General features: G+C 36.6%; 1 protein-coding gene across 1 annotated transcript in view; it reads right to left on the reverse strand.

The window, feature by feature from the left end:
* The window catches only part of LOC134536019 (atlastin), a 61,377-nt gene extending 39,641 nt beyond the window's left edge, over positions 1–21,736 (reverse strand). The window contains exon 1 of the mRNA XM_063375514.1: positions 21,622–21,736. Coding sequence (XP_063231584.1) covers positions 21,622–21,688 — 67 coding nt within the window. The 5' untranslated portion in view covers positions 21,689–21,736. The remainder of the gene's footprint in view (positions 1–21,621) is intronic.
* Positions 21,737–24,893: the final 3,157 nt, after the last annotated feature.

Below are 24,893 nucleotides of genomic sequence, written 5' to 3' on the forward strand. Positions count from 1 at the left end.
TTTTGGGTGGTGCGGAATATGTAACTCACAGTTAATGGGGAATCCGTATATTCAAATTAAAAAAATGGCCCCTTTAAAAACTTTAAACAATGTCTGACGTTTTAAATTCATAATCAAATTAATTACATTTAATATTTTTTAAAGATTACATAAGTTCAACCAGATTTACACACAGTATAGCACTAAAAAATGTAAAAAAAAATTGACATCACCGTTTTGGATGCGAACCTTGGTATAGTATATATCTGGGGGCGAGGAGGGGGGGGGGGGGGGGGAGAGAGAGAAATGACTGGTCTAAGACTCTGTCTCATAAACCATGTTAATTTTTTTTTTCCGTGGTTACTTCTGTTAAATGCTATTTATAGAATTTTAAATCTATACCTCCTTGCATTTATTATTCTCTCACAAATATTTCCAACCGATATTCACTCTTAGTACATCACGGGTGTAAAACGGCGTGTAGGTTTTTCGTAATTATCACTTGCACGACTTTTTACACCCATTATATTGCACTAAGTGAATAAATATATATTGAAAATATGTGTGACCTGAAAAACAAAATACAAGGGAAGTATCGAGTTTAAATTCTAGAAATAGCCCTTAGTAAAAGCAATGAAAATAAGAGAGGAATTGGAAATTGAAGGGGGGGGGGGGGGGGGAGCGGGGCAGAGACTGTTTCGAGAGTACAGAAACACGACTGGGCTGGTTTTTATGTAGATTTTACGTCTCAACAGGAAGGTCATCCAAGACGTTTCGGAGCTGATACGGATATCTTTAATCCTGTATCTTATGGTTTGACATATTCTGTAATCCGGCAGCAATCGTGCTGCTAGCGTTCAGATTTTTTTTAGAAAAAAAAAGAGGGGCGGGGATTTCGGGCGATTTTCGAATACCCGCGGTGTTAACCATTAAAACTACAATGACGTTTTCAAATCCGACAAAAGGCTAATTTGGCACGGCCGTAATCCCGAACGACCAAGATTAAGAACTTTTAGGCTCAATTATGTCACCATGTTTCTATTGTCCTCGTTAACCAACTACATCTACCTTAAAATAAATCAGCTAAATACGATTGTATGTGGGTTTGATTTTTATACAACGCTACAGTATTACTTCAAGCTTGTTGAAATTGTACACAATTGACCTTGGATCAAAATAAGAGGAAAATCACAGTCTAGCAAAGATTTATATAAAAAAATCTACCCCCTCTTCTCCATGCGTAAACACGGGCAACATTAAGTCCTATATCAAAGTTTTTTTAAAAGTGCAAATGTCACTTCCTCCTCCCCAATTTATGGAACCAATATCATGGTGTCCACACAAATCTATGATAAAATTTCCCTGACCTTCCATGGCCAAGATAACATATTTCCCTAGCTATTTTTTACCGCAGAAGAATGTTTCCATTTTAATTTTTCTGAATGAAGCAAATAAAATACATCTTAGTACATTTCACTACGTAAATTGATCAAAATCGAACATTAAGAAATCAAGGAGTAGAAACTGAGAACTGCTTCGGTTCAACGGCACGGTGTCGGATTACTCGCCTCTCACAAAAGCGATCCTGGTTACATTACCGGCAGAGTCAAACCGACCCCGGGGTATCGGTGTCACAAGTGGGGAAGTGTGGGGTTTCTCGCCGTTGCATCTTTCATCCGCCTCTAATGATCACGATGTCGATGAGACGTCTGATTTCCAGATCCATTCCTTCGTTCATGCAACTGGGTGGGGCCAATTTTTATCGAGCGCTTCCGTTGATGTCGCGAGCACGGCCCTAATTTCCCATCGGACTGCTTCAGCAGGGGAAGCCTAAGATGCACATAAAGTTCTGCCATTCCCGATTACACCCGAACAATTCACCTTCGGCCAACCTCGAGTTTATTTATATATAAATTTATATTTCTGTTTATTTTAATGTAGCTATACTAACCTAACTAACCATCCATAGTGTTTTAAAGTGTTTTAATGTAGCTAACCTAACCGACCACTTTTAATATTTGAATTCATTTTTCCTACGCAAAAATAAAACAAATCCCGAAGTTGGCCGAAGGTGAATCGTTCGGTTGTAATCGGAAATGGCAGAACTTCAAGTGCATCTTAGGTCTCCCCTTCAGCAGAGATCGCCTGGCAGACACGCGTAGCTGACGGCACCCAGGTTACCGTCTCCTCCATCCACGGCTCCGCCGACAGCCCGGGCGAGTTTATTTTACACTCGCCTGCAAATGCACTAGGCTCATGCTCAGATTGATTGCTTAATGAAGCAATCCCCAGCAGTCATTGCTGACCGGCTGACGGGGATCTCATCATCGGAACTAGACATCGAACCCAGAGGTCCGCGAGGAGTACCAGGCCGCGGAACACGGCCCACAACAATCAAGCGATGATCCTATAAAAATTTGGGTGTGGTGGGAAATAATTAAAAAAAAAAAAAATCAAAGCAGTCATGAGGACTGCCGACAGAAGTGAAAACTTTTTCGCAAATTTTACGATAAAATATTATCACACAACAAATTTGTTTTATCACGTTAGTAAAATAACTCCTAAATTACTATAAAATACGCATTGCATAGTTAATTGTAGGTATTAAAAAAATAAATGATGTTCTTAACTTTTAGGTTATATTGCTACAAAGACTCCGTTTTCTTCGTTATTCAAACTATCTATACTAATATTATAAAGCTGAAGAGTTTGTTTGTTTGTTTGTTTGTTTGAACGCGCTAATCTCAAGAACCACTGGTCCGATTTGAAAAATTCTATCAGTGTTGGATATTACATTTATCGAGGAAGGCTATAGGCTATATTATAATATCAATAACATAAGGGATCCTTACTAAAAGTCCAATTTAGAATTAAATGCGTTGGAGGGGGTTAGATACAACATGCAGTACACGTACGAAGTGTGTGTTGACAATGCCGCAGGCGCTAGAAGTTTATTTCCTATTGCCTATTAACATTGTTGCCACGCACTAGATGCCTTATCATTCTTAATGTTCCCATACAAGTAAAAAACACCCGTGTGATATTAACAACGAAGCAATCAGTACCCTCATAAGAGTTCAATTAGTATTTAAATACTTTTTATCACTTTAAATCGCAAACCTAAACTATTGTTTTTTTTTCCTCTCTCTGTGTTAAATTGTTTTTTTTCTTTTACTAGAATTATTTTTATTATTTTTAATTAATTTTCATTTTTCGGACCATCATAATTTTCCTCTCCCGTTACAATTCTGACAAGGACGTGTGTGTGTGTGTGTGTGTGTGTGTGTGTGTGTGTGTAGGTGTGTGTATATATATATATATATATATATATATATATATATATATATATATAAAAGCGAAATACCACTCACTGACTCACTCATCACGAGATCTCTAAAACTATACACCCGATTGACTTGAAATTTAGCATAGTTACTCATTTTGTGATGTAGACGCTCACTAAGAACGGATTCTGCGGAAATCCGATCCCAAGGGGAGTTTCCGGGGCGTAATATAACAAAATTTCCAGTTTTTGGTAAGAAATCACCATGGCAACGGCTGTTGCTTTGTTGATGCTTCATTCGTCTCTATGGCAACCACTATTTCATTCTTAGTGCAGTCCTCATCACCGTTGAAATTTTGCGGGTACTTTAAATATAAAAAATTGCCCTTTTTTTCAAGTATATATATTTTACAGACTTGAAACTTCACAGTAATGTTCCTTATGTTATGCAGGATGACATTTTCCGAAAATTAGATCCCATGGGTGGTTAAAACCAAGCAACAGTGGGTACTCTGTCTGCATGAGAACAGGATTTTGCATTGTTCATGCCTTCTGCGTCTCCATGGCAACGGGCATCGCGCGGCAGTGGCGTACCCACAAGGAGGGGCATGTATAATGAGCGGCGCAAGAGTGATCTGCCTGTAGACTGCCGTAGCGAAGTACGGGTACATCAGTTGTACGTTGCGTGCAAGTCGGGAAACCATCGGTGCTATGCATTTTCTCTCCGGTACATTATACAGCATTGTAATAAATTTTCAATGATTTTTTTTTATTTACCGTTACTGTAAATGGGAGATGTGGCTTAATTTTTTTCCATTAGTATAGCCGTGCGAAGCCGGGTCGGGCAGCTAGTATATCTATTTGAGAATATTAATATATTTTATACTCACTTTTTACTGCACAGTAATCGTATACTTAAGATTTAAAAGCGCAATAAGTTATACTAATAGGAACAGATATAGTGTTATCGTTAACAAGTCACGTGACCGTGTCGATGAAGACTTACATGAATTTACTCCCTATCCAAACCTTCCCACAGAAGTTTTCACTTAAAAAAAAAAAAAAAGATTGGATTTGTAAGCTGCGAAGCTGTTTTTCGAGATAACTAGGTGGCCCGGTTTTAGTTTATCACGCTAGCCTGCTCGCCCAGTGTAATCGAGGCTTCGCGGCGGTATTGTTTCCCTGCCGGTTTATTCACACGACCTCGGAACGCCCCGCGCGGCAGCCGCCATACTTCCCGGACAACACGCGTCAACAACACCTGGAAATCCGCAGGCAACGTTATCACCGCACTTTTTTTACATACAGCTTAAAATCGAATACCGCTTTATACTTCAGTGATCTAACTTGGAAACGTACCTACATATACACGAGCACATCCGAGAGGCCGATAAAAGGAACAATGAATTATTGCACACATCTATCACAATGGTCGTGACAGGATGTATCCGTTCGAAAACAATGCCCCAAGAGCAAAGACATAGATCGCCTATTGAACAACACTGAAACAATAGACGATAGTGTTATAAGTATTAGATTTTTTTTATATCTATAAAGTTATAGTGACAGCTGATTTAGTTGTTAGGCGTTTTGGTCCCACAATCGTGTGGTTGGAAGCAAACTTATTTCTTTAAAACTCAACCTAAATCTTCAGAGTGATTACATGTATGCTAAGTGGTTTGCAGATATAGTTGTTTCAATAATATGGCAGTTTGAGCAGTGCGGTCATTCGTGGCCATGCATACTAAGACTTTATTTTAGATAACATTAATAAGGTTTACAAGCAATTTGAACGGATTTGATATTGGGCCTGCTAAAGGAGTTACGAATTTCATTTGTACTTCAACCCCTGTTTCTTCCACACCTTGCAGTAATGGCTGGTCGAATCAAAAATTAATTTAAACAAAGTTTCTGGTATTATTCTTACGAGGTATAATAACTTCATTCTAATACGATATTTGTAATTCAGAAAACCTTCCCCATTTTTACCCTATTTCTATCATTTATAAGTATATCAATTTGGAAGTGATCTGTGCGAAACTACGGCAGTTCTCGTGTCCATAAAACAACTGATTAATTATAATAATAAATATAACTTATGATATGCCCGACCATGGATCATAAAACGAAAAGCTATGTAACCATTTTCCGGAATTCGCACCATGGTAACGACTACAATATGCAGACTTTCTTCAATATCTCCTATCTCTTAAAAGGAATTTATGATTGGTTACTGAAATTTTTGGCAGGAAAAACTTGTTTACGTAAATGAGTTAACTAAGTCAAGGCTAGTAAATTATTTTCTAAATCTGCTACCAACACGGTGTAACTGAAGACTTGATTTAACCGAAATCCGTAACACTGGTGATACGAAGCCCATTGCTATCTTGGAGATATCGCGCTAAACCTCTGCACAAATCTTTTCTCTCTTAATCTTTACAGTAGAAAAAAAAATTATGATCAACCAAAGATTTCTTAATTTGTTTAAATTTTACTGCCTTTTACCCACACCCTTAAAGAAAAAGTGTATTTGTACGGGCATATAAACGAGGGGTAATAACAACATAGTTAAAATAAATTAGTCTTAAAAAATGAAGTATTTCGTCGTGACCTCTTGACCCAAAAAACTTAACATAAGACTGGACTGGGTAGTTGCGTATGTAACAGCGTATGTGAAGCTAAAAAATCTATTTAGCGCGCTTAGTGAGTCCCTGCCACCATCGTTTAGTAATACACCGTCAATGAAGTGCAGATAAGCATTAATTTCATAGACTTTTCGAAATAATGACTTCTGTTAAAGATTACGAAGTTGAAATTAAACAGGGGAAAAAAAGGTAAGGGCTCAATAATTAAGTGTAAACATTACCCTGCTTGAGTAGGTACATATAGAATCGTAGAAACCCATCGGCACCACGTACGAAAGAAAAAATTAAATACTGGCGGTTAGTTCCGAAATTCACTGTCAAAAGTTTTGCTTGTATACTTTGTAGTAAAATTTGTTTACTTGACGGTATGCAAAAATACATAATTCAATATAATAATGTAACTTATCCTCCATGCCAAGGTCGTTCAACCAAATACTCGTTCCAGCAAGGCCCACGAATTAACAGTTATGTAGATGTCATTCGAGGTAGGCATAACCCAGCCACAAGCAATCGACCAACTGGTCCTTGCCATTAGGTTTTTTTTTTCGTTAAAATAAAAATAATTGTTCCTTATTGAGTATCCAGTTTATTACAAAGTTTTATAAATCAAAATTTCAATATCAATAATATTTTGGTTATAGTACAGTGACGCATCACAAACACATTAAACTGCTTAGTTTTACTTTAATATAGGATGTTCATAAAATAATGTTCCAGTTTCAATTATATTTTATAACAGTTTAATTTAGACCATTAACAACAAATCATACATCATATTGAAGGTGAACTAACCTTGTTTTTCTTACAAATGTGCAATATGTGCACCTTTAGTTATATGGCACACATCCAACTTCCCAGACTTTGGTTAACACGTCCGGAGTAATGAAAGTCTCAACTCTGGCAAATCATTAGGAAGCGCCGTAACGTAGACACGATCTTTCATAAAGCCCCAAAGGAAAAAAAAAACTTTTGGCACAACCGACAGGAGTAGGTAGATTTCGAAGTACCTATTTATTCTGGAAATGTATTGGAAACGTCTATTAACTCCTGGAACATTTTAAGAACTTAATGTACATAACATCCTATTGTGTTCGCCAATATTCGAAAAATATCGATTTTACATTTTCTCATATTCCAAGAAACGATAACATTTTGAACGTTTTTAATTATGCATCCAGATTTTAATGTCTTAATGATTTTCATATTATGGCTACTAAGGTAGTTATGCAATTATTTTTTGACCTTCAAACATAATTTTTATCCCTTGCACTAATACGTGGTCATTTAATTTTTTTTTTGGACAAATGTTTAAGTTAATATTAAGATGATTAAAAATAAATTCCAACGAATTTCATACTAAGGAAGTTTTATTTTATTTTTATTTCAACCCCAGTTTTTATGGTAAAAGTTAGTTTCATCAAAAATTGTTTCAGCCAAAGGTTTTAGATAAATTTTAGGAGTTTTACAATAAATTATAACGGATTTGATAGTATATCTATTAAAAAATTAATGAAATTTTTATCTTTCTACCCTTGTTATTTACACACCTCGCAGTAATGGGTTGTTACATAAAATTTACTTTAGACAAAAAATTTCAACAATATTTGAAAAGTTAAACAAAAATAAACATTAATTCGATAGAGTACTGATAGGGAAGTTTTAATTATTTTCTTATTTCAACTCAGGGTTTTTTCAACCCCTTGCAGTAATGGCTTGTATTTTCAAAAATTGTTTCAGACAAAAGTTTCAGATAAAAATTATAAGATCACAAACAATGTGAACGGATTTGATGGTATGCATACTAAGGGAATAAGTAATTTATTTTGGTATTTTAACCTCTCTTTATCCACCCCTTGCAGCAATAATTGGTTGTATCAAAAATTATTTCAGTCAAACATTTTGATAATATTTATAAGGTTTACAAATAATTTGAACGGATTCGATAGTATGCTTACTAAGGGAGTTATGAAATTTTTTGTCTTCCTTTCAACCCATTGCAATTATGGTTGGTTGTGTCAAAAACTTATTCAGACAAAAGTTTTTGGTATTACTTCTACGAGTTATAATGCTTTGAAACGGATGTGATATTTTATTCTGTTTTCCCAAAAACCTTCCCCATGTCTACCCCTTTTGTCGGATATTGCCCATTTAACGAACTCGACCGATATTTTCCACTACTAGATTTTATGTATCAGTTTGGAAGTAATTAGTGAAAAATTGCGGCAGTTATCGTGTCCACAAAATTGTGGACTTTTGAATTGACGATGGTTCTGGGGTACGTGGACCATGAAACTAAAAACTATATAAAACTTTCTCGGAAGTCACACCCTGCAAAGACGGCTACAATAGGTAGTATTTATTTGAAATCCGCCTAAAATCGCACGGCGTTGCCAGGCAAACGTGGAGTACAGCGGAATAAATATAGTTTAAAAAACTAAAGAAACATGCTTTTAAAGATTATCAAACTAAAAAGTTAAAAATAATTTTAAAATTTAATTTATGACAATAGTATATAAGCAATACTAGTATAAATGAGAAAAAAAGCTTGAGGCGCTTTGTGCCATATTTTTTGTATATTAAGCGCCCCATGCTTTTTTCTCATTTATACTAGTATTGCTTATATAATATTGTCATAAATTAAATTTTAAAATTATTTTTAACTTTTTAGTTTGATAATCTTTAAAAGCATGTTTCTTTAGTTTTTTAAACTATATTTATTTTTAACTTTTTAGTTTGATATTCTTTAAAAGCACGTTTTTTTAGTTTTTTAAACTATATTTATGTATAATTATCATAGGGAAATGAGTTACCGACACTACCTATTACCATCTGAGATAACTATTTGGAGTTGCAACGTCACAAAGAAATGGTAAAATCTCTCCGAATCATTTACAGTTAGATATATGGATATAATCTTAGAATTTACCAGAAAAAAAAAATTTCCAGCGTGGCCGGGAGTAAAACCCACGATCGCTGAATCCGAAAGCTTACGTCTCAAAAGTCGCGCGCCTTAGACCGCTCGGCTAACTAACGTGATGAAATTGGTGGGACATTTTACAGTGATGAGGCACTCACTCTTAGTCGAAAGAGTTACAGATGGACAGACAAACATACAGGTGAAGCTAATATAAAGCATGTAAAAAAAGCTCTGTCGTCTGAACCGTTGCGACCAATCCAACAGTCAGGGACTTCCGACGTCCAGCCACTCTCGCGCAAACAGATTCCAATGGGGGAGGGGCTCCATCCTGTTGCCAAATATAGTTTGCAGGTTCTGAACGAATATAAAATACCTACCGGCTCAACTTACACGCAATAATACTGATACAGTTAAGTAGCATTGTCTAAAACTGTTGAGCGCCTGGGGCTTTGATCTCGTGCTGGGTCAAGGAGAGCGGTGTAAAGATGCCGTGGACTGGCGTCAAAGGCAAAACCGTGTAACGATTACTTCCCATTGATACTTTGTACGAGTTTAATGATCTACATTAAGTGGTGCGTCAATTTCACCTTAATTTAAATAAAACAAATATATGTCAACAGCCACCATGTTTCGACCAACTCTCCCGAGACACCCGCATGATGTGTTCTATTCGCAGCGCAATCTAAACCGTTAATTTCCCCTCACGACGATGATCCTGGAGATGAGAGGCGTTTCCAACGTCTTCTCTCGCGCCCCATACCACCACCGCGAACAAGAGAAAAGGAACAGGCGTGATCACAGTTTAAATAATTCAGCTCTACGCTCAGCGGAACGAGCGCGCGTGTGAACCTGGCCTTAATAACCGTTATCTGCTGAGGCATCGCTTACCGACTTGTCCTTACAACCACCATCAACACTGTCAGCAAAAAAAAAAAAATGCATGTCGGTTCGGAATGTTACATAACATGGCATGCAAGTTTTCAATGTTTCCGCTATATACCTAAGCTTTAGCTGTAGCACCCGGCTTCTCACGGATAGATAAAGATTTATTAACAGATCACGTTTTTTTAGTTATACTTCTTTAACGGCGTTAAGAAAAATTGAGTTAATTTATACGATGCGCGCGCACCATACAAAGGAATTTTCTCAGGATTAAAAAAAAACCTACATACGAATGAAATTTATACATGTACTTTTTAAATCTTATACTTTAGTGATTGATACTGAATATTGATCCTTATCGTTAAAAACGTTTTTTATTGTGAAAATTAGTGATCGAAATTGTGTTTATGAACTTTTTCAAGTGTATTTATGTACCTAAGTGAGGCTATGTTCCCGTATGCATAATGATGTCAGGTTGTTGTAAACTTCCATTTTCGCTGACGAGTGTCTGAGTAAGTTTTAGTAGTCTCCTGGTCGTTTTCATGGGAGTGTTTGTGAGGTTATGTTCCAGTATGTATAATTTATTTGCATTATAAATGATACACTATTACATTAATGTACAATTAATAAATTAAAATAAACATTCAGCATATTAATTAATTTTTAATATTAATTCAAATTTATCTCGAACACTTTTAGAAACACTTCGCTTAAAATATGGAAGGCGGAAACGCAAGAAGTTGAAAATTGGCCGAACTTTACGTCACGTTTTTGTATCTTGCGTACTTTATAAAAGAGTATATGAAAATGTCATTATCTAAATATTTGCATCTCGCTTTTCGTGCGTAGTTTATAAAACCGGCCTTTGCAACTGTATGCCAAGGACAACACCGAATTAAATTATCGTGAACATCTTTACTCCCTGAACAGAGGTGCCGGGTAAGTAACATCGCCCCTTTAAAAATAAAGTAAAATAAAATCTTTCCCCGATCATCTTGTTGGTTTCTCCCTTCACTTTCTGATGCTCCATTTCCCGCGCCATACAGCCTTTCTCTGCAGTCTAACATTTTATGTACTTTCACATTTCTCTGTTACTATCAGCGGTTGACACAGCGCGTGAATTCTGGCCCTGCATACAATTAACACTCAATACTGAGCTTTTAGATATGCCTGACATGCATACAGCTAGTACGATAGTAATATTCTCCAGTAGTTATTAACTAAATAAGGTTTTTTTTATTAAATTTCTCAGTAAACCTGGGAGATTTTATACATTAATTCACAAGAGATAAGTTGTTATTGAATTGTAATGGAGTCAATATGATATTCAAGCAAAGTCAATACTCCGCTTGTATTTTCATGTAACGGTACTTACACGTATTATACTACAAGGCGCACGAAAATTGTATGCTCAGATGACTAATGATAAACCTAAATGAACATTCGACAAATGTCTTGGGGACAGTTATCAGTTGCCAGTCATTTTTGCCTACTTCTAACACATCCACGTGACAAACAGGATAGTGTTCTATAACGCCATCTAGTGTGATAAATCTCTGAAATAACATAAGTTTGTTATAACTAGTGTACAACCAAGTGTTTTATAACTCCATCTAGTGTGACACAAACACTGTAGGCTAGTTCTTTTCTCCTAATTCCTTAAACTCTATTGTAAATATAGCTAAGATTTTGTTTCGCACAAGGCAAAACAAGTATTTTTTTTACAACATCGTTTAATTTTTTTTTTATTACAGTGATTCAAAATATTTTTGGTGCCAAAAACACACAAATTTGCACATGACTCTGTCAATTGGAAAATATACTTGAAAATAATATTAGAAAATAGGGCCTTGATTTCTAATCAAAATCCAGTCACAAACGGGTATGGTCACAACAGTGACTTTGTTCAGTTTACAGACAACTATTGATAAGTTTCGCGCGGAATTCACTCGACAAAAACGTTCTTTTGTATAGGATGTCCACACAAATCTGTAACACAAATACCCTGATTATCTCTGACTTTCTTTGGCCAAAATTTAACATTCACCCGTTTTAAATCATTTAAATATTTTGCAATTTTCTGAAAGAAATAAAGACAGCTGACCTAGTTCAAACAGAACCTTGTATACATCAAACAGCATCTGAAAAAAAAATATAATAAAGCTTGTACAGAATGGGTGATGGTAGAGCGGAGTATGACATTTCCCCCTCAAATTACCATCACTGGGGGATTTCCATGACCTTTGCAGAATTACAATTAAGTTATCCGACTATTTTCTCTGATAAAATTAAACTTCCCTGACTTTGTACGTTTCGCACTCAAACCAACCTGGTCTTGAATCCTATAGAGCAAATATGCGCACTTGCACTAGACAATAAACAATAACACAGGATTCGAACCCGAGAACGCTCGGATCGAAAGCCCGAAATCCATTCAAATTCTAGCTAAATGGGCCGATCAACCCATAGCCATTGTTCGTTCTCGAACGGTTATTTAGGGAACAGCTGGCTTCTCGTGCGCGCGCTCTCAAATATCTGTGACGTCAAGGAGAACCAGTTCCCAAAACGATTAAAAAAAAAAGTTAAGGCACCGCTTAGGGGCAGTGTTTTTCACTTTGCAATCAGTGATTCAGTAGGATTCAATTCCCATGTATTCATTACCATTCACCTGTTTCGTGCATTTCATATAAAACAATTTCATAATAGAAGTAGATTTTTTTAGAGTTTAAAATATCGACCCAATTAAGCGCACAAATCATTCACATGTTTCGAAAGCAACTACATTACATTTACATAATTTTATATAAAAAAATCAGTACTAAAATTTTTCACTGAAATGATCGTTTAAAAAATTATCAACGTGTCGCTGTTCGCTGCTATTTACATTTTGATCGTCACACCTTAACACAATTTGTTCAAAGTTCGAAAATAAGTCGTGACATCAACACGTCTAAATCCAACGCGGCGAATTCGTAATTTTGCGAATTTCGCTAGAACACAAAACAACAACAAAAATTCAACAAGACAGGTAAATCGTTTTCGCACAGGAAAATCGGGTGTGACGTGACAGTTTCGCCTGCAAAACCCCGTCAATTCGAATAGTGCGGCCCAAGTTGCCCGGTGTGTTGCGTCCGGCCGGTCCAGCATGACGATGGGAAAGGGGGGTGGGGAGGGGGGACCTTCAATTCACGAGCGAATATCAACTCCTGGCCACGAACCAAGTTGTCTCGCCATCATTCCAGCTGCTCTGCCCCATCTCGCTGCATCATCAGGCCTCCAGAGTACTTCAGAGCAATCCCCGGGAAGGCCGTATTTGCCCTATCTCATTCATCCTGCTTCATGTGGCAATACTGCACACACAAGCTTTTATGACATTGCTACAGTGAACATGCGGATATTGCTTCGTCGGGAAATACTTTGGAAACTGGTTTGGAAAGGCGGAATTACATACACCGTGAAAAAAAGAAATTGGTTACGTTCCTAAACACGTATGGGAATTATTATAGCATACAAATCATTTCACATGTATTTAAGTTTTTCGTAAAAAAAAAATCATGAAGTGACAACTCAGCAATGCCCCATTTGTCTATGCCCACGGCCGTGAGGTAATATAAATGCTAGTAATAGCATAACGTGTTAGTCTGCACGCACATATCTCATGTCACCCTTCTCACGAGTATGTCCACGTTATACGGCTCTTGATCAAATACACAACACGACAGCGGTGGAACAAGGGAAAGAACGAAAACAAACCCAAGAGGTGAGTCACCGCTGATGGGTTGGCTATATACGGTCAAGTCCGGCCACATTTGGATTCCCTGACCTAACGACGGCCTCGGAACATAGAGCAGCAAGCAGTGGAAGAGCACCCTTGTAGCATTGCGTGATCCTCTGTGACTTCCTGTCACACATTTTCCTAAGCCCTTGCCACACTAAAAAAAAAGGGGGGGGGGGGTTTGTATGTAAAGTCAGTTTAAGTACGGACGATAAATTTACGTGATGACGTCATAAGAAAACATTGATGAGAAATTGCATACTTTTTAATTTTCAAATATATTTACAGTTTTTGCAAATTTAATTTAAATAATTTGTTTAAATATAATCACGAACAATTAGTTTAAATGCCCGCATTAACCTGTTTGATATTATAGAAGATTTTCTCGCACGGTGGTTGGCCGGTTCTTGCACGCCCGGCTCAGGCGGAACGTGACTATTTTTCGTGCGTGCATCCGGCGTTCATCGATTTTTAAGACGTTATCACGTCAAAAAAAAAACCTATCGCTTTCAAACACCCTCCAATTCAGTTCGAGGATTCGACGTCACGGAAAGCAACACTAGCGCAGCCGTGGTTTTTGTTTGACAAGTTGGATGACTTTTGAGTTTCCCGTCAATTATTTGGGACTGGTTCTAAAATATTTTTGATGATGACTGGATGGGACGAATCGTGCCCAGCGATGAAGGATATGCTGTGCCGTCAGTCTCAATAAAACTGCTCAGAATTTGTGGGAGATAAAAGAGGTAGTAAAGGCAAGCTAATTTAAAAACAATGTTAAGATAATATGAACAAAGCGTGTATCTGTGACAAGCAGTTGATGAGTCTATAAATCCTGCCTGTGCTGTGATCCCGAAGCACAATATTTATTTAAATTAAATTAACATTTCGAAGACTTGAAATGAAATCTCATCGGGTTGCAAATTTGTTACGTTTCCATGCGCCGTGGAAGCTGCAGACGCGATAGTAAAGCGTTCCCGGAGATCCGTCTGCATTTACGTGATCCGAGGGGCTCGGAAGTTTCCCCCGACGACAGCCGCGCGCAGACGGCCCGGCGCTGTTGTCCGGGGGTCTCTCTCGAGGGGCTGACGTGGCGCGCGTCTTGGACGGGCGCCCGACCGCCGCGCCGGTATTTTTGGGGGGGCAGCGGGCCACATCGTCCGGGCCGGGCCGTTGCGCGTCCGACCGCGGTCGCCTTTCAGTGCCCGTCCCGTGAACACGTACATACGTTCAAGGGCGTAGGAACCGGGGGGGACAGGGGGGACGTGTCCCCCTGAACTTTTTGGGTGGAGGGGACTGTCCCCCTCCAACTTTCTAGACCGTCATATTTTTATTTTATAATATTATTCTGCCCAACTTTATTTGTAATTTCTTCACTCATCAAATTGTATCTTAAGGAAACAATAATAATTTTAACATCGATGTATCCCATGGTTAGATACAAAAACTGCTTAAAAAGTGATATTTTGCACTTTTAAAATCAAAATGTTCCGGTGGAGGACCCCCAGACCCCGTCTTAGTAAGAGGGGAATGGGTTTACATGACATCAAAATCATTATTTGTCCCCCCCAACTTTATGAACACAGCTACGCCAATGCATACGTTATTCATTACTACCTCTTTTATCTCCCACAAATTATTCGCAATTTTCAAATATTTGTATATGTATGTATATATTATATTTTTTGAGACGGACGGCACACCATATCCTTCTTTGCTGGGAATCCGGATCACGCAAGCGCAACATATTTACGTTTCAACGTACGTCTGCCGCTGCCACAGTGCACGTAACTGTAATAAATTAACTGTAACGAATTGCAACAAGGAATATCCAAGTTGGGGAAGAAGGAACAGCTGCGCCCCCCAACCCCCCCCCCCTATTTTTTTTAAACCGAAACGAAAGAAAAAAATTCTAAAAAATTTTTTAACAGTTAGTTGGTATTTCAATACTTTGAAAAAATTCATTACAAAACAATAAACTGTGAGAAGTTTTAAGATTAGTTTATGTAAGTCGAAACACTGTCACACTGATACTCAAAAAAAATTTCAAATTTTTTTTTTTTAATAAACTACGCTTGATAAATTATGTATATTAAAGTGTTTTGAAAACTATTTTATAAACAAGTTATAATTTTTTTTTATTAAATATTGTTACAAGCAAGAAAAAAAGAAGGTCCGGAAAAGATACCACAATTTATTAACTAGTTTATTTAGAAACTAATGTTTACACTATTATTTAAATGACAAGAAATCACAGAGTATGGTCTGTCTAACGCTTAGATTGCGGTATTCAGTAAATGACAACCACAGTTGTGATACTACTTGGTTCGTTAACATTAAAATACTTATTTAGTATAAAATCTTTAATTATAATAAGTTTAAAATTTTTAATTTTATTTTATGTTAAAGTTATAATTTTAACCTATTAATTACATGGTTTGTACCCTCTTGTGCAATCAAAAATTAAGGAGTTTTTCATGACCCCTTTATCACATATATAAAAGAAGAAAACCATTTGTAACATCAGAAAATACCTCACAAAAATAATGTTAAATAGTTAATGCAAAAAAATTATTTTATTGGATAGTTCAATTCTTACAGATAAGCCCATATAGTGTCCAGTATTATCTCTGGAAAACATATCTAAACCAAGCATAGTTTCTATCTGAAATTTACACCCCTAACACTTAATTTGATTTCACAGCAAGATGGTAAAAAAAATCCTTTATTTGGTTTAAAGTTAAGATGCTTATTATGGAAAAACAAATTCAAAACATTGTTTATACTAAGAACCTATTATGTGGCCCGAACTACGCAAATTGTACTGCACATGCATTGTTTGCTGCCAAGATGGAAACAAAACATTAAAATATTTGCATTCATCTCTTATTTGCATGCTATCAGTCATTATTAAAGTTTTTACGGATTATAAGTATAATTTAAGGATTTTTAAGAGCCCTTATTTAATTAAAGGTAATGTAAGGATTTTTAAGGATATTAAGGAGGCGTACAAACTCTAAATTAGTGTCTATTGACAGTATTATCACAGTTGCAGTCATTCTGACAATGTAAATTATTCAATGCTAAAAACCAATAATCATTCCTAACTATATATATATATATATATATATATATATATATATATATATATATATATATATATATATATATATATATATATATATATATATATGTGTGTGTGTTTAACATTCTTGCAAAAAAAGAAGTTTGGTTGGGTTAGATCAACATTAATAAGCCACTATTGTTCACAACTATCTCTGGAAAATGTATCTAAATCAGACATAGTGTATCTGAAATTTGCAGCCCTAACATTTAATTTGATCACAAATTACATTTACTGTAGAAGTTTAAAATAAGACAGTAAACCACACACATTTTAAATTTAAAGGTGATATACAAAATATGAAAAAATAAATAAAAACTTTTTTATTTATAAGATTTTATCATGTGGCCCAAGATTCGCTAATGGTATTTTGCATGCGCAAAGTGCCATTTTCTGCCAAACCGGAAACAAAATAACATTTAAATACCAGCTTAATACATTACTTGCATTCTATTAGACTTTATTAAGGAGTTTTTTTTATGGATTCTTAGTGAAATTTATAGAATTTTAAAAGCTCTCATTCAATTCTAGGCAGATTAAGGACTTTTTAAGGATATTAAGGAGGCATATAAACCCTGGGTGAATGTTCACAGTTTAAGTTTTGTTTTTTTGGCAAAAAAAATCCTGTACATGTGAGCCTGATGAAATGATCTTGAACACACTAATCCTGTGGTACATGATGCTTGCTGTTTTAATTTAGTACATCGAAAATCATGTGCACTTGATCCTGATGACAAGATATTTTAGGAATAATGTGTTTGGAGAGTTTTGTTATTAAGCAATTTTAATAATTTCCCAATCAATATTTTATATTTTTAATGGTTTTTACCCAACATTCCCCTCAACTTCATTGTCCTGCCCACTAGTAAGATAATCATAATCTGGTAAAAAAATTTGGAAATGCTGTTTCCAAGGTACATAAATAAAGGAACTTTTGTTGTGCTCGAAAATAACATTTCTTGATTTATTTTTTCCATAGAAAATTTGCCAATTTAGGAAATTATAACGGAATGTGTGTGTCAATTGCAAAGCTAAAAATCATTTCAAGGTAATTCTGAAGAAGAGTCATTTTTCTAAATAAATATTTCTTACTTTTAGTTTAATCCCTAAGAGGATGTTGTGATACTTCAAGTAGTTTACCATTTTAACAAGTAGTTAGGTTAGCTACATTACAAATACTGTGATATTGTGAGAATGGTCAAATGGGTTAGTTTAGATGCATTAAAAATACTTTTAAATTGTGTGGACAGTTGGTTAGAAAAGGTTGCTACTTCAAAAAAAATTTTTAAATATTGTAAATGGTTTGTTAGGTTACATTAGCTACATTAAAATACTCTGAACTCATGTGAAAATGGTTACGTTAAAATACCACAAAATAATAAGAACAATTGGTTGCGCTAAGTTAACTACATTTTAAATAGGTAATTCGTAACCAACAGCTGAGATGATTTTACAGCATTTTTAATGTAGTTATCATAATCTAACAGTACAAATTCTTTTTTAAACTATTTCAATGTATCTAACCTAACCCAACCAACCATCCAAACTATTTTAAAGTATTATAAATGTAGCTAACCAAAACCAACAGACCTTAGTACATATTCAGTGCAGGTTTACATTGTAACAAAGCCAATCAAAAATTTTAATAGTCATTTTTTAGATCCTAACCTTCACCCTAATCACTGTGTAAAATGGCATTGTGATACTCCCAGTAGTTAAGCAGAAATTACAATTTTAATGGTTAGGTTAGGTAAAACAATTAAATCATGTATAACGGTTTACAAATGAATTAAAATTACAGTTAACATTAACTATAATGCAAATATAGTGACGTAAATTTGTGTTGTGCTTATAAGCATAGTCGAGACTGTTTTCCAACAGATATATCCCTGACCCTGTTGTAGCTGCCCTTCTGTTTACTTGATTCTAACTGCAACTTGATCCTGTGGTTTTTTATTTAGAGATTTTTAGGAATATAGCATAGATAATGCTGTTTTCATAGGATCTCTGGAGAATCACAGGATCAAGTTGCAGCTAGTATAAAGTAAACAGTAGAGCGGTGACATTAGGTTCAGGAATATCTCACGTGGATAACAGTCTCAGCTACGCTATGCTACTAAAACACAAGTTTACATCACTACATTTATATTACAAAAAAGTAAAATACAAGAGCAGACAGACAATAAAACAGTTTGAAATGTAGTCATAATATCCTAATCTAAGTGATAACTTCTTTCAAATAATAAAGTAGTGTGTATTTTTTTTTAAAACCACAAATAATTTAAAGTCTACATGACAAAGGTTAGCACAGCTTAAATTCCTTGCTCCTAGTCTTGGCTTAATTCTTTCCATTTAGTAAATGACCATATAGTTATTTAACATCTGATTTAACAGTAAACTACACAATTATCACAATAACATTTCATAGAATGATTAGGAAAAATGTTAGGAACTAAAAATAAAATGCATTTTCAAATTTCAAAGATGTTCAAAATTTTCAACATGGTGAAAAATCACATCCTTGTATGAACATGCACGCAACTGCAAAACAATTCTACTGTGGCTATTAAAGTAATATAAATATCACAATGCCATTTTACACAGTTTTTAGGAAAAAGGTAGAGATATATAAAAAATTAATTTTTAAATCTTTGTTTGCTTTTTATTCAAAGCTAAATATTTACCCAGGGAGGGGCGTAGCCAGGGGGGGGGGGGCTAGGGGTTCAACCCCCCCCCCCCCCTAGCAACAAATCTTTAATTAAATTTCTTATTCATTACTCAAACAAATTTCATATTAAAAATTTAAAAAAATTTTACCATTACAATATTTAAATTTAAGTACCGAAAACTGCTAAAATAGCACTTTTTTACACCTTAAAATCCAAATTTTCCCGGGGGAGGACCCCCGGACCCCCGCTTTGATACGGGGGGCCATGCTTCTTAACACCCCCCCATTCTCAAATCCTGGTTACACCACTGCCCAGACCATTCTTACGTCATCACAGAATTTGACTATATATATACCTAAACCTAAACACGTTAAAAGGTCAATCCACTTGAAGTGGTCAAAAAATAACCTATTGGTGGCTCAGCCATTTTTTAAATTAATTTTTTTTACAGATACACCTTTATATGTAAATAGCTCAAAACAGGTGATAATTTTTTTTTATAGTAAACCATTTTATATTATAGCCATTCCAAAATTTGATGGTTAATATTTCTGGTGGGGCACCTGATAAAATTCTCATTTTTCTACAGCATGTCTAGGATATTAAACTATAGTATTAATTTTAACTTCGATATTTGAGTATAAACAGAGATACAGAATTTTGGAATTATAATGAAAAGGCTTCTCGGCTAAGAAGTTAATAATGAAATAAAGTTGACAATATATGTTAAGATGTTGTGTTGGCTGACTGATGAACTTAAACGTTAGGTACTATAAGAATTAAGTAACTTAAAAAATGACATAACAAACATACAGTAGAGTCCCGCTAATCCGAAAATCCGCCTAATCCGAACAGGGTTAGGACGAAAAAAGAAATATTTTTATAACAATTATGAACCTTGAAAATCAAAGAAAAACAAGTTCTTTTTCAAGTAATGTCATACGTTTATTAATATGTACATAAGAAAATTATGATTTATCTATTTCTCCTTCAACTAAAAAGAAAAAAATATGATTACGTACATAGTACTTAAATATTTACATATTTATATTATGCTAAATACTCTAAATAATAAAGGTGTTTTTTGTGTCTGATTTTTAATATTTGACACATCAGATGTTAAATAGCCCACGCCTCATAAAGACCATAAATGGCATTATATAAGAAAATTCCACCTAATCCAAATTTTCGCTAATCCGAACAGGGTTCGGTCCCAATTAGTTCGGATTAGCTGGACTCTACTGTACTTGAAAATTTCTTGGATAAAAAACTGATGAACTACCAATGATTTGAAAATTCTGTGACTTATGGATGGGCCAAGATGTTTTCCATCCGAACTGGTTTTCACTTCACTTGCCCTGGATGTAACATACTGTCAAACATCCCTGTCTTTTTTGAAAACAGTCTTGGCTAAGCTATATTCCAAAGGATCTCTGGAGAATACAGGGTCAAATTGCAGCTAATATCAAGTCAACAGTATGGCGGCGACAACAATTAGGTCAACCTCTCATGAAAAAGTCTTGGCTACACTATTTAAGCACAATGGTGGAGGCTACATCACAGCAGGGGCTACCTACTGTAACCTATAAATGGTCATTTCTCATAGACCAGACGAAATGACAAAATGCTGTTTTCAAGGTAATTAATTAGAGGAACATTTGAAGTGTTCAAAAGCATTTGGAATTTTACAATTTGTTTTACAGAAAAGTCGCGACCCTTACAAATTACCCATTCTTTGGTCAAAGCGACCGACGATTAATGAAACAATAGGCCAATCATGCGTGACCGGATCCGTTTTTGTTTCCGTGCCATCGTAGAACAGAATGAGTGTGGCCACCGCGACCAATACTTGACTTCAATACGTCGCAAGGAGTAACGTAAATGGAATAGCTGAGCATTGCCGAGTTAATTAGAACATATCCTGGTCCGCATGCACGCCATTGTAGAATTTAAGTTCAGTGAAATCAGTCTCCGTTTACGTATCATTGTAGTACGGGCCTTAGAGCGAACACGAGTACAAACTGCAAGCACACTTCTGAATGGAAACTGCAGTACAACAACGCACAGATTTTAGTCGTGCCTGCCAAACATAAGTTTTAATAGTACAATAATAACATATAAACCATTTTAACCTAATAATTTCAAACATTTATAAAAATTATGTGGCCTACAATGACTCAGAATGGGAAATAGCTTTTTGCAGCAGATAAATCACAAAAAAAAAATACAGACATAAAGACATGATAGTATTGCCTTTAAATTCATTCACGAGACTTATTACAATAAAGTGAATACCACTTAGATTTCAAATAACTATTTAATTCATGGAAAAAGAAAATTAAACTCATACCTTTCCTCGGAACATCTCCAAAACCCTTTATGTTTTGATGCACTTCCTCAGCCATGTTTACTCTCATTTATTATTGAAGTGATTGTCATTCCTCTTCAAATGGCCAACATCCTGTACCATAGAATATAAATACAGAGAAAGGTATTACATAAATAACAAAATATAACGGAATAATAAATAAAAAAAATTCAATGATAATAAACTGGCTCTAAATAGACACGGCGTATAAACAGTACAAAAAAATAAAAATTAAGAAAAATGATTTGCCGAACAGAAAAAATTTCACAAAAACAAAAATACATTAATGAAAGATGATGAAGAATGAAGAAAGTAACATTACCCAACCATCAAATAAATTAGTTAAATGACCCCACAACAAACTTTTTTTTAATCCCAACAATTAAAGTATAGTTGCAAATTACACCTCTTTAAAAACCAATATATTAGTAATCTAACAACAAACCGAAATTAGTGTTCCATTTGTGCCCTTTATGAAAATGTCTTGGATATTTTTTTATTAATGGGAAGTAAATTATACTGACATCTTACCACCGGAGACCATCCGAGCCTGGTCTCAGCTCGCCAGTATTGGCTCCTGCTAGTGGAACGCACCTCTAGCAAACCCAACCCAGGTCAAGCGCGAAGCTGTGACGCAAGTACTCCCAGTGTTACAATTTTGCCACAGAACTCGACCTAGCACGAACAACCGTCAATTTTTTTCGTTGAACATACTCGTAAAACAATCCCATTTAATCAACACGTAATTCGAAAAGTGTGTCGTAGCACACGACTGCAAGCACCCCCAGGGCACAGTAATTAACGAACACCCTTAAGTTTAATCACGGCCCAAGGGCTTAAATTAAGTGTAAGGTAAAGTACTAAATCAACATCCAGAACAAACCACAAACATAAACAGAACCAGTGGTTTTTAACATTTAATTGCGAGTCTTTCATTTGACTCATTTTTTCAAATAATAAAGTTTCAATTTTAGCAATAAAAACTTTAGTCAATGTTTAGAAATAAAATTATCACCTGAATAATTAATCACACAAGGGTTATGTACATTTAGTAAGTTATCAAATATTAAAACCGAATAACGGTAATCTCCTTCTTGACTTGTGGCTTGGCGCATGACGGATCTGCCCCCCCACCCCCTCACGCCACAACCCAACGGCACGCCAGCCCCCTCCGGCAGTTCTGATCAGCTCGCGGCGAAAGTGTTCGTTCTGTGGGGAGCCTTCAACTTGCAATTCTCTGATTCTTCACACTGGTAATTATAGTCATGTCTCAAACCTTCTTTAACGTCAACTCCCCATGCGACACTGGATCTGTTTTTACGGTGCAGGGATTAACCCAGCCATCGTAAATTTCTGCCTTAAGGCCACGGGCCATAGGGCCGCCTTAAGGACAGCCATTATATGGATCTGGCCGGTTCCAGGAGACAGAGCTTTAGTAAATGCAGCTGAGCAAACGTCTGCCGGCCTCAACCACATCCCCTCGAGATTAATTTAATGTGAATAATTCGCACACGCGAATTAGGCTTGACGTCGTCCGACCGAAGGCCACCCTAAAGCCTGACCTGCAACCGCCAGTATCCGACCCCGCTAACGGAACGCACCCCTATCCATGGCCCATCCGAGTCAGGCGAGCACCGGAACATAAGGTAGAAATAAAGACCATGCCCTAATCAACCAGACACCATGGTTCCTGTACATTATAAATTAAACATAATTTAATGATAACATCACTTTTAATTAAAAACCCCGTCCAAGGGAAGTGCGACGTAGGAGTGCCCGGGTCACTCACGTGTGAGTTTTTATTAATACATTTGTGAGTGCTCCCCTTGTGGCGTTAAGCCTAAATAAAATAAAGTAGTGTGTGTGACGTAATTATAACCTCCCCAATTTTTGTATATCATTCGCCAATGGAGTAGTCAACAAGTGATGAACAGTCTCCAGTGTGACTCGCATTATTCAAACTTAATTATAGTAAACTTGTTACATCCAATTTCCAAAACGTATCTGTGTATTAGGTTAATTTTTATTATTTAATGTGTGAATTTAGAGCCACTTTCAATTTCTTATTTATACAATAATTTCCGAATAACGGTACTTTAGAAACTTTGGTGCGAGAGGATCCTCTGAGCCCTCCCCTCGCGCCAGGGCCAGATGCCAGTACCGAGTGACTCGCGGACCGGGACGGACGTGCGTCCCACGGGGAGCCTACAACCTTTGTCTTCACCGATTTCACTCCTGGTAATTATAGTCACTCTACAAAACCTTTTCGTAATTAACTCCCCGTGTGCGCCCGGTCCTTTTATGGTGTAGGGCCTATCCCAGCCGTGTAAATGTGAACTCCCCGCACACGGCGTTACGCGGGGCAGTGCTGCATATGGCGCGGGCCGACACCCGCAAGCACCGACGTTTGGTTAATCGCCGAAGTGCACAGGCGCGGCCACAGCGACGTAAAGACTTTTAACGAATTTTATAGCGAGCCGCGGTCCACACAGGTGAGCCCGGATGTCACAGTTCGCAATTTACGTGATTGGCCGACTCCAATCGAACTCCCCTTCTCAACCTCGACTGGCGTGAGGACTTAATATTAGTGACGGTGCGTCACAGCGCCCAGTGTCAACCTAGTGTAATTTGTGTAGGGAAAATTAGTGTACATAGTGTAACTGTAACTGCCAATTTCAATTAAACGTCCACTCTGCACGCTCCGTGTGTGACGTGTATATGACAGTACAAACCAGACTCGTGTATGTTATTTTGTGAACTTCCCCACTCCAGTTAGAGATCAGCATGCTATGCTGTGTAGGGCCAGTAGTGTATCAATAGTCAGGGATCCCTCACACCACGACCACCGCCGCCATTCCTAGCGGACCACGCAGGAGCATTCGTACCAAACGACCCACCTCATGGTTAGTCACAGAGCTAGCCTGCCGCCCTCCTGGACACTTTTCAGTAAAAAACCCGCCTTCTCGCTATAGGAACTACGCCGGATCTCGAAAACAAGAACCCGGAAAATATGCTAATGACTACGGGAGAGATTACAAATAACACTGAAATAGACATAGGCGTGATGATGAAGGCAAACACTGACATTAACACGGAAATCAAACACTAAAGTCATTACGAGCGAGTCCCAGGCTCGGGATGGTCTCGGTACCTTTGCTCATGGTAATTACATTACTCGAGGCTCGTCCTCGTGGTGGCGTGGGCCACATTAAGCTGGGAACGGGCGCGGCGGAACCCGGTGTTGTATCTCATCC

This window comes from Bacillus rossius, chromosome 10, assembly GCF_032445375.1.
Source record: "Bacillus rossius redtenbacheri isolate Brsri chromosome 10, Brsri_v3, whole genome shotgun sequence".
Taxonomy (NCBI): domain Eukaryota; kingdom Metazoa; phylum Arthropoda; class Insecta; order Phasmatodea; family Bacillidae; genus Bacillus; species Bacillus rossius.